At 49.6% G+C, this 14,072-nt stretch overlaps 2 protein-coding genes and 3 non-coding genes across 11 annotated transcripts; 4 read left to right on the top strand and 1 right to left on the bottom strand.

Moving 5' to 3' along the window:
* Positions 1-1,579: 1,579 nt before the first annotated feature.
* Positions 1,580-10,442, bottom strand: Rab34 (RAB34, member RAS oncogene family). Of its 6 annotated transcripts, none has more exons than XM_090350583.1 (10): positions 8,959-10,442; positions 7,863-7,954; positions 3,497-3,565; positions 3,293-3,394; positions 3,122-3,186; positions 2,941-2,992; positions 2,449-2,530; positions 2,287-2,377; positions 2,081-2,188; positions 1,580-1,998 (listed from the first exon to the last, which is right to left on the bottom strand). In XM_090350583.1, the coding sequence occupies exons 1-10, from the start codon at positions 9,325-9,327 to the stop codon at positions 1,931-1,933; spliced, it is 1,098 nt and encodes a 365-aa protein (XP_090206709.1). In that variant the 5' UTR covers positions 9,328-10,442; the 3' UTR covers positions 1,580-1,930. The 6 variants fall into 6 exon arrangements, 4 of the variants coding, with proteins under 4 accessions (XP_090206709.1, XP_090206710.1, XP_090206712.1 ...); XM_090350584.1 differs by having other exon boundaries at positions 3,497-3,562; XM_090350586.1 differs by lacking the exon at positions 8,959-10,442 and adding an exon at positions 8,132-8,295.
* A 74-nt stretch (positions 10,443-10,516) lies between these two features.
* Positions 10,517-14,032, top strand: Rpl23a (ribosomal protein L23a). Of its 2 annotated transcripts, none has more exons than XM_090350588.1 (5): positions 10,517-11,048; positions 11,894-12,077; positions 13,065-13,241; positions 13,556-13,625; positions 13,973-14,032. In XM_090350588.1, the coding sequence occupies exons 1-5, from the start codon at positions 10,532-10,534 to the stop codon at positions 13,985-13,987; spliced, it is 963 nt and encodes a 320-aa protein (XP_090206714.1). In that variant the 5' UTR covers positions 10,517-10,531; the 3' UTR covers positions 13,988-14,032. The 2 variants fall into 2 exon arrangements, with proteins under 2 accessions (XP_090206714.1, XP_090206715.1); XM_090350589.1 differs by lacking the exon at positions 10,517-11,048 and adding an exon at positions 11,242-11,317.
* On the top strand, positions 11,726-11,797 carry LOC150051559 (small nucleolar RNA SNORD42). Its single transcript, XR_016538549.1, has one exon. It is a non-coding gene; the product is annotated as a small nucleolar RNA SNORD42 (small nucleolar RNA).
* Positions 12,906-12,978, top strand: LOC150051558 (small nucleolar RNA Z17). Its single transcript, XR_016538482.1, has one exon. It is a non-coding gene; the product is annotated as a small nucleolar RNA Z17 (small nucleolar RNA).
* LOC150051557 (small nucleolar RNA SNORD42) lies at positions 13,430-13,494 on the top strand. Its single transcript, XR_016538548.1, has one exon. It is a non-coding gene; the product is annotated as a small nucleolar RNA SNORD42 (small nucleolar RNA).
* Positions 14,033-14,072: the final 40 nt, after the last annotated feature.

The following is a 14,072-nucleotide window of genomic DNA, read 5'->3' as shown; positions in this document are numbered from 1 at the left end:
GACCCTCAGCGTTCTCTCGGCGCCCGTGGGACAGCCCGACCCACGCGACCCAATAGCCGGGGCCCGTTCCCACCCGGGAGCCGGGCGGGCTGCGCGCAACCCAGACACACACTCAGCACACACTGCGGCCGGGTGTATCGTAGACATGCCCCGATGCAAGCATGTCCTCATGGCCCCACACATGGAACATGGAACTCCCTCACACCCGAGCAGCAGACACGCCATATTGTGGTGTAACACACCCACTGCACAAAGCCAGGGCAAGGCGTGAGGTGGGGACAGGGACGGAAAACAAGACTGCGAGAGAGAGCTGCCTCGCAGACCTGCCACACACCACACCATGTGTATGTCCAAAGAGCTGAAGGCAGGAAACGACAGTATTTAAGCCTTGTTTTTGCCCAGGGTCAAGCTGTTCTGCTAGATGCCTCACCCCAATCTTGCCTCCATACCCAAACGTGCCTATCAATTCTTCTGACACTTGAAAATAGGGCCCCAGTCTAAGGCAGAGCCCTTCCACTCCCAGTCCTACAGAACTAGTTTGAAAGGGAATGGCAGGAAAAGGTAACAACAAAGAAAGAAAGAAAGAAAGAAAGAAAGAAAGAAAGAAAGAAAGAAAGAAAGAAAGAAAGAAAGAAAGAAAGAAAGAAAGAAAGAAAGAAAGAAAGAAAGAAAGAAAGAAAAGAAAGGAAAGAAAGGAAAGTAAGAAAGAAAGAAAGTAAGAAAGAAAGAAAAAAAAGACGGAAGAAAGGAAAGAAAAAGAAAGGAAGGAAGGAAAGGAAGGAAGGAAGAAAGGAAGGAAGGAAGGAAGGAAGGAAGGGAAAGAAAAAATGAGCCGGGCATGGTGGCTCTTGCCTGTAATGCTAGCTTCTCAGGAGGCTGAGATCTGAGGATCACTGTCTGAAGCCAGCCCGGGCACTAAAAAGTCCATAAGATTCATCTCCAATTAACCACTAGGAAACCGGAAGTGGCGGTGTGGCTGAAGGGGTAGGACAGAGCTGAAGAGCTCAAGCAGGGCACCCAGACCCAGAGTCAAAGCCGCACCAAGCCTCCCCCACAAAAAAAAGGTAGAACAAGTGTATAAGTACCAAGCAGAAAGGGGAACTAGACAAAGGGACCATAAGTAAGAGATCCAATATGGGTATAGCCAGCCCCACCCAAAACCTGGCTTCTGAGGTTCCAGCCTGTCTGAGCCCTACCTAGGTCAGACAGGGAGGGTCAGAATCCATACAGTGGAATCCATTCTATATTGTCTATTCCCAGCAAAAGGATTCAATCCTACAAAATACTAATAATATGCTACAATAAAAGTAATACAATGCTGCCAGGCAATGGTGGCTCGCACCTGTAATCCTAGCTACTCAGGAGGCTGAAATCTCAGGATGGAGGTTCAAAGCCAGCCCAGGCACCAAAGTCCTGTGAGCCTCTTATCTCCAATTAACCACCAGAAAACCAGAAGTGGTGCTGTGGCCCAAATGGTAGAGTGCTAACCTTGAGCTGAAGAGCTCAAGGACAGTGCCCAGGCCCAGAGCTCAAGCTCCATGACTGATCAAAAAATAAAAAAAACATAGTAATAATAAAATGTTAATAAAAGAGGTTTAATGCATAAGGCACAGAATCAGGCTGAAATCATTAGGCACTCTTACACAAAGGGCAGGGGCAGGCTGAGCACAAGCAGCAGGAATACTGCCCTTCCCCTCCCTATCGCTCCCGAGCACCCTGGAGAGCCTCTATAGGAGTAAGAGGGTCATCCAGTCTTTGGCATGGTGCCTGGGGGCAGGAAGTGACTATATGGTCCCTGTACCCCTCTGGGGGTATTCCCACTAAGGGGCAGCTCTTTGGTCTAAAATAAGTCAGTGCAAATGTTTAGAAGTTGAGCTCTGGAGCAGGCAGGTGGCGCAGTGCTCCAGGGATGGGCAGTCTCTGGATGGTCTTAGGGACAACATGCGGCCTTTTTCTTGCTGGCAGTTAAGTAGAGGTTGCTGTCATCACTGCTGATGCCTGAAGAAATATGGCAAGCATGTTAAGTAGGGATTGGAGGGTGCCCTTGCTCTCTGCCACCCTCAACGAGCTGGATACTTACGGACAACATCCCCAATGCGTCGGGCCCCTGTTTTCTCCAGCTCAGCCAGCACGTTGGCCTCAAAGGTCAGTGCTGCCACACGGAAGAAGAATTCCCGGACATTCTCTCCTGACATGAGGAGCAGATGGAAGGGAAGCAGCAGATCTGAGGCCCTGAACACAGCTAGAAGTGTGGGAGGGAGAGCAGGGTAAAGGTTCCCAACTCACCAGTGAGAGATGAGACTGCCCAGAACTCAGCCTTCATCTCTTGGGCCACTTTGAGGGCATCTTTTTCCATTAGTGCGTACTGAGCAGGAGTCTGTGGGAAGGTCAGAGTCAGATAGGAAATCCTCTCACCAAGCTGGGAAGTCCTCCCATTGGCATACTCACGCTCAAGTCCTTCTTGGAACCCACAAGGAAGAGAAGCACACTGGAAGGGTCATTCTCCTTGAGAGCATCAGAGAGCCACTGCCTGCCACAGATAGTAAGACAGTAGTAAGGAATGAATGAACCAGGCAGGGCCCTCCTGCTAACTCCTAAACCCAATTACCACTTTAGTGTTAGGTGCGTTCTTTGTGCTGTTATTTTTCAGGGATTTGTTCATGCTAGACAACTCCTCTTCAACCACTGAGCTATCCCTCCAATCCCAGGTAGATGATGCACTCTTCCACTTCAGCCACAGTTCCAGCATTTTCCTAAACAGTCCCAAGAGTCAAATTGCCTTTCCTGCCTGGGCTCACTTCCAACCACAATCCTCAGATCTCAGTTTCCTGAGTAGCTAGGATTATAGACATGAGCTACCAGCACCTGGCTACTCACTACCCTTCTTTTCAAAACGCTCCCTTCCTGGATCCTTCATTATGATAGTGGATCCCCACGTACTTGGTGTGCTCCAAGGATGCCACGTCATTCAGGTTGAAGACTATGATGATGGCTGAAAGAGTGACAGAAATAGCCCCACGTTAATGGAAAGGCACCTTTCCCTCATTTCCCCAGTCCCTCCCGCTAAAGATGAGTGGCCAGGTATTCTAGGACCATCTGCCCCTCTAGGCTCAGCCCTTACCTTGAGCCCCACGGTAGTAGGTAGATGCGATACATTTGAACCTCTCCTGCCCAGCAGTGTCCCAACTGAAGAGAGAGAAAGAGAGAGAGAGAGAGAGAACAGGGCCTAGTTATGTGGGGGATGGGTGGTAGAGGGAGACAACAAGCTGGAAGGGGTAGAAAAAACACTCACAGTTGGAGACTGAAGGGGATGCCCAACACCTCAAATCTTTCCATCTCAAAGTCTACTCCAATGGTGGCTTTGTAATTCTTATCAAAGGTGTCTTTGCAGAACCTGAAGAGGCACCAGGTAGTCTAGCCTGTAGGCAAGCCTACCTTGGTTAGGCCTGATGCCATCCCACCCAACCCCACCAAGCTCGAGTGGTTTCCCTCTTACCTATTAATGAGACAAGTCTTTCCCACTGACAGGTCTCCCACCACAATGACCTTGGAGATCTTAAATCTGCTGGACACAGAAGTTGACATGAGAGTGAACACCCTCGGAAGTTCTATCGTGCCCACTGGCTCCAGAAAGGCAGCTGGACTTAGGCACTGGTTACCACAGACACTAGGCCTCCCATGCGGCTGCCTGGCAGATGTGCTGGGGAGCACTGTTTAGAATCAGAGAGACATAAACTTGAATCCCAGCTTTCACACTTACTAGCTGTGTGATTGTTTTTGCTCCTCCACCTCTGGGGGAAGGGAATGGAACTTGGGCAATTATGTGGAGCCACGTGCTAACTGAGCGCTCTATCACTGAGCCCTGACATTTTTTTGGACTAGTCCTGGAGTTTGAACTCGAGTCTTACACTCTCTCTCCCTGAGCTTTTTCCTTCCTTCCTTTCTTTTTTTTTTTTGTACCAGTCCTGGAGCCTGAACTCTGGGCCTGGGCACTGTCCTTGGACACTTTTTGCTCAAGGCTAGCACTCTGTCACTTAAGCCACAACGCTACTTCCAGCTTTTTTTTTTTTTTTTTTTTTTTTTTTGCCAGTCCTGGGCTTGAGCTCAGGGCCTGAGCACTGTTCTTGGACTTTCTCAAGGCTAGAGCTCTACCACTTGAGCCTCAGCACCACTTCTGGCTTTTTGCTATGTATGTGGTACCAAGGAATCAAACCCGGGTCTTCGTGCATGCTAGGCAAGCACTCTACCACTAGGCCAAACTCCTGGCCTACTTCCAGCTTTTTGTGTGTATGTGGTTCTAGGAAATTGAACTCAGGGCTTTGTGCATGCTAGGCAGCATTCTACCACTAGGCCAAGCTCCCGGCCCTGGGCTTTTTCACTCTACTACTTGAGCCATATCTCTAGCCCAACATTTTTTTGCTGGTTAATTGAAGACAGGATCTCCTGGACTTTTGTGTCTAGGCTAGTTTGGAACTTAGATTCTAAGATCTCAGCCTTCTCAGTAGATAGGATTTACAGATATGAGCCACTCACTGGTACCCAGCTGTGGTGTGACTCTGACAAGTCACTTAGCTTCTCTGAAGTTAAGGTTCAACACTAGTTAAGAAAGGTTAAAATGAGATAAAAGTCCAATACTCAAGACTCTTGCACTTGTGGAATATCTTTAAAATTAGATTGCATATTTGCATGTGTGCATGTGCGTGCGTGCGTGCGTGTGTGTGTGTGTGTGTGTGTGTGTGTGTGTACGTTGTTGGCACTGGACCTTAAACTCAGGGCCTTGTGTACTCACTTTGTTGTTTTCGATTAAGGGTGGTGCTTTACTACTTGAGCCACAACTCTACTTTTGGCTTTTTGGTGGCCAACTGGAGACAAACCACAATCATCAGGCAGGGTGCTGGTGGCTCACACTTGTAATCCTAGCTACTCAGGAGGTTGAAATCTGAAGATTATGATGCAAAACTAGCCTGAGCAGGGGGGTGCAGTGGCTCACACCTGTAAACTCACGCCTGTAATCCTAGCTACTCAAGAAGCTGAGATCTGAGGATCTTGGTTCTAAGCTAGCCAGGGCACTAAAGACCTTGAGACTCTTATCTCCAATTAACCCCTAGAAAACCAGAAATAGAGCTGTAGGGCATGGTGTTTGGCCTAATGGTAGAGTGCTTGCCTAGCATGCACGAAGATCTGGGTTCGATTCCTCGGTACCACATACATAGAAAAAAGCTGGAAGTGGTGCTGAGGCTCAAGTGGTAGAGTGCTCGCCTTGAGAAAGTCCAAGGACAGTGCTCAGGCCCTGAGCCCAAGCCCAGGACTGGCAAAAAAAAAAAAAAAAAAAAAAAAAAAAAAAGCTGTAGCTCAAGGAGTAGAGCAGTAACCTTGAGCTGAAGAGCTCAGGGACAGTGCCCAGGCCCAGAGTTCAAGCCCCAGGAATGACCAAAATTAAAAAAAAAAGCTAACCTGAACAGAAAAAGTCCTTGAGACTTTTATCTACAATTAACCACCAAAAAGCTAATGTGTAGCCCAAATGGTAGAATGCTCACCTGTAAGTGAACACACTAAGAGACAGCTTCAAGCTCTGAGAGTTTTAGCCCCAATACAGGTGCAGCACGTGTGCACAGACACACACACACACTAACAAATTGGAACTAGAAACACTGTTGCTGCTATTGCCATATCATATATGTATAATTTTTTTTTCTGTTAGTGCTGGAGCTTGAACTCAGAGCCTGGTCATTGACCTTGAGCTTTCTCAAGACAAGCACTCTACCATTTGAGTCACAGCACCACTTCTGGCTTTTTCTGTGTATGCTGTATTGAGGAATCAAACCCAGGGCTTCATGTATGCTAGGCATTCTACCATTAGGTCATACTCTCAACTTAATTTGAATTTGGTGGGGGGGAATTAGCCTAGTTCACATTGTTGAGCTGGTGTTGTCTGGAAATTAACAGTCATATTGATCAAGAAATGATATATTTCTTAAAATTTTATATCTGTACAGGGGTAAGACACTGTATTAAATAGGTTAAGTCTTTGTTGTTTTTTTTTTTTGCCAGTCCTGGCTTGAGCTCAGGGCCTGAGCACTGTCCCTGGACTTTCTCAAGGCTAGAGCTCTACCACTTGAGCCTCAGCACCACTTCCGGCTTTTTTCTATGTATGTGGAACCGAGGAATCGAACCCGGGTCTTCATGCATGCTAGGCAAGCACTTTAACCACTAGGCCAAACTCCCGGCCTAGGTTAAGTCTTTGTATATGTGACTTTGTGTGTGTGTATGTGTGTGTGTGTGTGTGTGTGTGTGTGTGTGTGTGTGTGTGTGTGTGTGATGTGCACAGGTACTGGGGATTGAACTTAGGGCCTGAGTAGTGTCCTCCCCCCCCCTTTTATTTTTACTTTATTATCAAGGTGATGTACAGAGAGTTACAGTTATATACATTAGGTGGTGAGTACATTTCTTGTCAAACACTGTTACCCCTCCTCCAAATAACTGTTCCTTTGCTTTTTTGTTTTGTTTTGTTTTTGGTGGGTCATGGGGCTTGAATTCTGGAGCTGGGTGCAGTCCTTGAGCTCTTCAGCTTAAGGCTAGGGCCCTACCTCTGGGTCTGGGTGCGGTCCCTGAGCTCTTCAGCTCAAGGCTACTGCTCTACCCCTTGAGCCAAGCCCCACTTCCCATTTTCTAGAGGTTGATTGGAAATAGTCTTATGTTCTTTAGTGCCTAGGCTGGCTTTGAACCACCATCCTCAGATCTCAGCCTCCTGAGTAAATAGAATTAGAGGCATGAGCCATTGTACCTGGCTAGCTTTTTTTTTTTTTCTTTTCCCTTTTTTTTGTTTTTTCTTTTTTGGTTGATTGTGGGCCTTGAACTCAGGGCCTGGAGACTGTCCTTGAGTCTCTTTGTGCTCAAAGCCAGGGCTTTACTACCACTTGAGCCACAGTATGACTTCTGGTTTTTAAGTGGTTAATTCGAGATTCGAGTCTCATGGGGACTTTTCTGCCTGGACTAACTTTGAACCAGAATCCTCAAATCTCAGCTTTCTGAGTAGATAGCATTACAGATGCACGCCACACCGCCCAGCATCTCTATGTGGATTTCTCCTGGTGCGGGTCTCAGGCCTGCCAGACTAGCTATTTAGGAGGCTGAGATCTGAGGATCAAGGTTCATAGGCACAAAAGGACCTGAGATTCTTATATCCAGCCAACTTCTGGAAAAAGGGAAGTGGGGCTTGGCTCAAGGGTTAGAGCAGTAGCCTTGAGATGAAGAGCTCAGGGACAGCACCCAAGCCAAGTTCAAGCCCCATGACCCACAAAAAAAAAAAAAAAAAAAAAAGAGAGAAACTAATATTCACACACATACACGTTTATGTGTGTGTGTATGTGTGTGTGTTGCTGGGCATGATGGCTCACACCTGTAATCCTCCCTACCCAGTGGTCTGAGATCTGAGAATGGCAGTTCAAAGCCAGCCTATGCAGGAAAGTTGGAGGGATTCCAATCAACCACCAGAAAACGGGACTGCGCAGCTGTGGCTCAAAGTGCTAGAATGCTAGTCTTTAACACAAAAGTTGACCGTGACCGTGACCAGGCTCTCTTGAGTCCAAGCTCTACAAGCGGCAAAAAAAAAAAAAAAAAAAGCCTGGGACTTTTTTTCTTTTTTTGCCAGTCCTGGGGCTCAGGGCCTGAGCACTGTCCTTGGACTTTCTCAGGGCTAGAGCTCTACCACTTGAGCCTCAGCACCACTTCCAGCTTTTTTCTATGTATGTGGTACCGTGGAATCAAACCGGGGTCTTCCTGCATGCTAGGCAAGCACTTTAACCACTCGGCCAAACTCCCAGGCCCTGGGACTTTTTCTTTAATGGGCGTCCCTAACTCACCCCACGGTGCCGGTCCGGTGCTCCTGGCAGGCACAGGTGACGTGGGGATGAAAGTCTCTGCGCAGGTGCAAAGCGGCCTCCTTCTTCAGGCACTGGGAGGGAAGAGGGAGAATGGGGCTCTCCGGTCCAAGGATCCTGTCCCGCAGCCGCGCAGCCCCCCGAGCTGGGGCAGGATGGGGGAGGGGGACCACCCACGAGGGGCGCCCCCTGCTGGGTGGCAGAGCCGCCGCCCGCCCTGCCAGGTCCCCGACGTGGCCCCGGGCGCCTACCTGCGGTAGCTCTGCCAGGACGCGGTCCCTCCGCACCGGCGCCAGGATGTTCATGGTGCCCGAGGCGTGGCGGGGCGCGGGGAGCAGTCGCCGAGGCCTGAGCCGCCTGGGCAGCCCGGGCGCGCGGAGACCCGACGACCACCCGCGGTTGGGGAGTCCCGACGATCACTCGGGGCCACGGGGAGCCGACGGGAGCCCGCGGCCTCGGAGACGGCACGACCACTGCGGGCCACCGGGAGGAGACAATCACTCGAGGCCGGGGCGAGCCCACGATCACCCGGGCCCGGGGCGTCCCGCAGCTCCCTCGGCCACCAACTGAGGACGAGGGGTCGCATCCGGGGGAGCCCGGGCCTGGGCTGACCCCACGTGAACGCGGGGCCGCGGAGACCCGACGACAACTCGAGTCTGGGGCGGCCCTACCATAACAGAGCGTCCCGGGGGAGGGGCGGCGCTGCCCGGCCCCGGGCCGCTGGAGGAGGGGGCGAGGGCCCGGGCCGAGGCCAGGCCTCCCGCCCCACTCGGCTCCCGCTCGGCTCCGACTGCGGTAACTTGATCCCCGGAAATTCCTGGGGAAAGGCCGCCCCTGCCCCTCTCCCCGGGCGCTCCAGGCCCCAAAGCCGCTCTCCCAGCCGCCTTTCTTTCCCCTTTCTCTCCTCTCCTCCCTCCCCTCCACCCCCCTGGCTGTCTGGGATCGGGCTCCTGAGTCACACGCCTCACTCCGCATCAGGACCCCCCCCCCCCAGGCTGTCACCTGTCCGGGTTTGGAAGCCCCAGGCCTCCCTCCGTTAGCCCTTGAGGCGCGGTGCCACCTCTCTGGAGACACTTACCCAAGCTTGAATCGGTGATGGGGAGTCGGTGATTGCTGCGCAGCATCTGGCGTGGCCAGGAACCAGCGGGTGGGGGAAAGGGGGAGAGCAGGGGGCCCAAGGAGAGGCGGCGCTTCCCTCCACGACTCCAGGCTTGGAACATGACTCATGGAGTCTGCCCCTGCTCCTCCTTATGTCCTGGATGGTGGGAGCAAGCACAAAGAAGGGGGTGCCAAAACAGAACGAGGTGATCACAGATATCCACAATCCGATGTCTTTTCCTTCAGGGCCACCAAAGGACAAGAGGATAAAGAGACCCAGGTGGATCGAAAAACACCACTCAGAGATATGAGAGAGACATAAGGACTCTTCTCTGGTATGGGCGTGCATTTTTTTTTTTTGTCCCCGTTAGAACAAGTCCAGCTCCAAAAAGCAAAACAAAACAGAGCAACTCTTTCCTTTTGCAGTTGTTTCAGGATAGAAGAATAAACAATGTTCTTGGCTGCAGAAGGGGAGGAAGAAACAAAGGCCTGAGTGAGGTGGGTTAGAGGAACAGACCTGCAGAGAAACAAAGTTGAGCATTATGACATTTTGCTTTGAAGATACAACGATGACTGGGACAGGTCGGAAAGATTAGTTTAGGGAGAGGGTGTGAAAATGAAATCATAGGAAGAACTAGGGTGCCATGGAGAAATCCGTGCACTAGGTGTATGAAACACTGCATGAAATACTTCAAGAATATTGTCAGTCTGGTGCCGGTTGTCTCATGCCTGTAATCCTAGCCATTCAGGAGGCTGAGATCTGAGGATCTCAGACTGGGCAGGAAAATCCAAGAACCTTTTTTTTTTTTTTTGCCAGTCTCGGGGCTTGAACTCAGGGCCTAAGCACTGTCCTTGAGCTTTCTCAAGACTAGAGCTCTACCACTTGAGCCAGAACACCACTTCTGTTTTTTTGTTTCGTTTTGTTTTTGTTTTTTGTAGGCCATGGAGCTTGAACTCAGCCTGAGCACTGTCCCTTAGCTCTTCAGCTCCAGGTTACTCCCCTACCCTTGAGCCAAGCCCCACTTCTGGTTTTCTAGATGTTAATTAGAGATAAGAAGGCTGACTTTGAACCTTGATCCTCAGATCTCAGCCTCCTGAGTAGCTAGGATTACCGTCGTGAACCACGGCGCCTGGCATGTGTTTTTCTATGTACCTATTACCAAGGAATTGAACCAGGATCTTCGTGCATGCTAGGCAAGCACTCGACGAATAGGCCAAACTCACAGCCCCCCTGTGAGACTCTTATCTCTAATAAACTACTCAGAAAAAGCCGGAGGTAGTGCTGTGAATCAAGTGGTTAGAGCACTAGCACGCCAGTGGATCAGGGACAGAGTCCAAACCGTGAATCCAAGCCCTCAGGACGGGCAGAAAGAAAGAAGAAAGAAGGCAGGCAGGGAAGGAGGGAGAAGAAAGAAAGGAAGGGGGGGCAGGTAGAGAAGTGAGGAAGGAAGGAAAAAGAGAGAATATTGTCAGAAGACCAGTGCTGGTGGCTCAGCCCTGTCATTCTAGCTACTCAGAAGGCTGAGATGGAAGGATTCAAATATGAGCATAATATGAAGCCAAGCCAGGAAAGAAAGTCTAGGAGACTCTTCTCCAATAGGTCAGCAAAAAGCCTGCAGTGGAGGTGTGCCTCAAATGGTACAGCGCCAGCCTCGAGTGAAGAAAAACTAGGAAAGTGCAAGGTCCCTGGGTTCAAGGCCCACGACGGGCCACCTCCCCGCACACCACGCACCCACAAACCATCAGGAGAACTTGACAGTGTGGTAAAGGAAGACAAAGGCGGCTACTGGGGGCCTTCTCAGAAACTCTCCTCAAGTCCCCGCGCCAACCACCAACACGGCTGGTTCGCGGTGATCGCTAAACCACAACTCTTCGGACCTGTTGTCCATTTCTTCTTGTTTACAGGAGATGAATCGTACTCTGACATTACTCAACGTTGTTTCTTACCTACGCAGTCTAACTGTAGTCTTCAATACCAGTCTCCTGGTATTGTCAACCTGACACTGGAAGTTGCTTACGACGGGAAACACCCAAGCCCAGACTCCAGAGGAAACCACTTACCCGATCCGGGTAAATAAACGGTTATGGGACGGGCAAAAAAAAAAAAAAAAAACTACAACTCCCAAGAAGCCTCAGGCTCTAACGAGGGGAGGGGTAAGGCGTGCTGACAGTGGCTAAAGGAAGAACTACAGTTCCCAGAAGGAGCCACGCTAGACATTATCCAATAAGCGCTAACGAAAAAGTATCGCGAGGCTCCGTGAGACTTGATTCTATAAGCCCTGGGAAGTCGGCCCTGGAAACCCTTTTCACCAAGATGGCGCCGAAAGCTAAGAAGGGAGGTGTGTGTTAGGGCTGGCGGGCCACGGCTGGCTTCCTTAGGTTGCTCACAGACAGCTTACTGGGAGGACAGCGGCTGGGCTGAGTACCTGGGGACCTGTCCCGGAACGGTATCCGGCGGCTCTTCCACACTGCGGCGCGATGTGGGCGGCGCGGGCCCAGCCACATGGGCTGCGGCCGGTGAAGAGGGGTGGAGGCCCCCGGCCGGCGTTCTCGCCGGAGAAAGCCCAATAACTATCTTGGGGGAGCTGGACAACATTCTAGCTTGCTTCTAAACCTACGAGGGGTTAGGGTTTCCAGCATTAGTCATTTTCCTCCTTTTTTCACGCTCAGTGGGGCCATGTGCTAGTTTCGTGTCTCCGCCATGTACTTGGAGTTAGAACGAGTGGATTACCTTCGCCTCCGACATCGTGCATATGATGGGAGAAAAATCTCTAACTTTTCTGAGACGTGTGATGTTCTCAAAGGAACCTCTGATGCACATGTGGGCCTGGCGCGCTGAGACCGGTCGCCAGGGCGGAAGTAACATTTCTGGACTTGGGGTGCACCCTGCCTGATTTTCTTCCCTTTTCCCTCAGCTCCTGCCCCTCCTAAATCCGAAGCCAAGGAAAAGGCTTTGAAAGCCAAGAAAGCAGTGCTGAAAGGCATCCACAGCCACAAAAAGAAGAAGATACGCACTTCACCCACCTTCCGGCGGCCCAAGACCCTGCGGCTGCGGAGACAGCCCAAATATCCCCGCAAGAGCGCTCCGAGGAGAAACAAGTAAGGACTCGTTAATGCTGCCCGTGAGCAGTTGCTTGGGTGTTCTCTGGAGTTAATTGCTGCTTCACATGTGTTCAGTATTTGAGAGTCTGCTTATTGAGTAAAAAGAGTTAAAGCATGCTTATTTTGGAGTTAATTTTATTTCTTCATCGTATTTATTGCTGGAGAAAACAGACCTTGTGGGAAAGCATACAGGTTGATTTGATAGTGAGGATGGCCTGTTAATTATGTCTAGAGGGTACACTTGTCAAATTTTCAGTGTAAGGAAAGTGCAAAGTGTAGAACCTTAATTGGGAGAAAGGCACGAATAAGTTGAGGAAAGCTTTCTTTTTTTTTTTTTTTTGTCGTGGGACAAACTCGGGGGCCTGGGCATTGTTATTCCTTCGTTTTTTTTTTTAAGGATAGCACTCTTACCAGTCTGAGCCACAGCTCCACTTCCGGTTTTATGGTAATTATGGTCTCAGACTACTGCCCCGGGAGGCTTTAAACCAAGATCCTCAAATATTAGCCTCCTGAGTAGCTAGGATTTCAAGTGTGAGCCACCAGTGACAGGCTTGAGTCATCTTATAGTAACCAACAAAGAAGAAATGAGTGAAAGTGTTTGAAATCAACCTCTTCTTAAAATTTTTGACCAATTCTGTGGCTTAAACTCAGCCTGAGTGCTGTCTTTGGGCTTTCTCAAGGCTAGAGGAGTCACAGCACCATTTCGTGTGTGTACCACTAGGCCAAACTCTCAGTCCAAAGATGGTTAAGTAAAACCCCTTCAGGTCAAAGAAAATGCATAAAGGGTCTTCCTTCAGGCTGAGGCTTCAGAGTTCTAGAATTCAAGGTGCAGATGATGACACTGTTAAGCGACCAAAGTCTGATGGAAATGATTTGCAACCTTACTGTCTGATGCACCTCCTCTCCTGGCCTTGGACTATCTATGCTCCTAAAGGGAATGCCCATCCAACCTGAGTCCCTGTATCCATTTGGCTTCTCTTTCAGGCTTGACCACTATGCGATTATCAAGTTCCCCCTGACCACTGAGTCAGCCATGAAGAAGATAGAAGACAACAACACGCTTGTGTTCATTGTGGATGTCAAAGCCAACAAGCATCAAATCAAACAGGCTGTGAAGAAGCTCTATGACATTGATGTGGCTAAGGTCAATACCCTGATCAGGTGAGTGGGCCACAGTGCTGCTTTACGATTTTGTACATGCTCCCTGTATGGTGTATCCGTTTGGGGGAACCATCCACCTAGTATAGGATTTAAGGGATTGGCGCTCATTTTCTGGATTGATAGACAGGTACCTATGGTAAGTTGTAGTTTTTTTCCAAGAAAATATTGTGACTTCTCTGGCCCCCTCTGTGCAAATGATGGAAAATTCACTATTCGGAAAGGAATGACCCGAACAAAGGAACCACTGATGCACTGAGAGGACTGGAGGGATTGTGTGGGGACAGAACTGTAGTGACTAAGCTGTTTCTATGCAGGCCTGATGGAGAGAAGAAGGCATATGTTCGACTGGCTCCTGACTATGATGCTCTAGATGTTGCCAACAAAGTAAGCTTCCAACAAACTTCTTTGGCTGGTTCCAGGGCTTGAACCTATAAGGGCTTTGTGCTTCTATATAGCTGGCTTTTTTTTTTTCCCCTTTGCCTTTTGCAGCTTGAGCTCTTGGCCTGTGTACTGTCTCTGAGTTTCTCAAGGCTAGCACTCTACCACTTGAGCCACAATGCCACTTCTGGCTTTTTTTGTTGATCTGGCAATACTGAGGAATCAAACCCAGGGCTTCATGCATGCTAGATTCTAACCTTGATCCTTTAGGCATTAATCTTGGGCTTTAACAAACCTTAATACCTGACTTAATCTTAAAGAACTCTTAACAAGTTTTCATTTTTGTTTTACAGATTGGAATCATCTAAACTGCATCCAGCTGGCTAATTATAAATATACATGTTTTCCCACTATTTACGTGCTTCTTGTCTTTGTCAGTTTCTGGTTTGGGCC

The sequence above is a fragment of the Megascapheus bottae genome, chromosome 17, assembly GCF_031878675.1.
Source record: "Megascapheus bottae isolate mThoBot1 chromosome 17, mThoBot2.hap1, whole genome shotgun sequence".
NCBI lineage: Eukaryota > Metazoa > Chordata > Mammalia > Rodentia > Geomyidae > Megascapheus > Megascapheus bottae.
The sequence above is the reverse complement of the archived record's forward strand: the minus strand, read 5'-3'. Positions and strand labels throughout refer to the sequence as shown.

Bases quoted from the DNA above. Each gene is read 5' to 3' on its own strand.
- Rab34 (XM_090350583.1), bottom strand. From the start codon at position 9,327: ATGCACGCCCATACCAGAGAAGAGTCCTTATGTCTCTCTCATATCTCT. The intron at 2,993-3,121 runs GTAAGGGCTGAG...TCACTCTTTCAG, and splicing joins CTACTACCGTGGGGCTCAAG to CCATCATCATAGTCTTCAAC. The intron at 2,531-2,940 runs GTACGTGGGGAT...TATCTGTGGCAG, and splicing joins GCATCCTTGGAGCACACCAA to GCAGTGGCTCTCTGATGCTC.
- Rpl23a (XM_090350588.1), top strand. From the start codon at position 10,532: ATGAAGCCAAGCCAGGAAAGAAAGTCTAGGAGACTCTTCTCCAATAGG. The intron at 11,049-11,893 runs GTAAATAAACGG...CTTTTCCCTCAG, and splicing joins AAACCACTTACCCGATCCGG to CTCCTGCCCCTCCTAAATCC. The intron at 13,242-13,555 runs GTGAGTGGGCCA...GTTTCTATGCAG, and splicing joins AAGGTCAATACCCTGATCAG to GCCTGATGGAGAGAAGAAGG.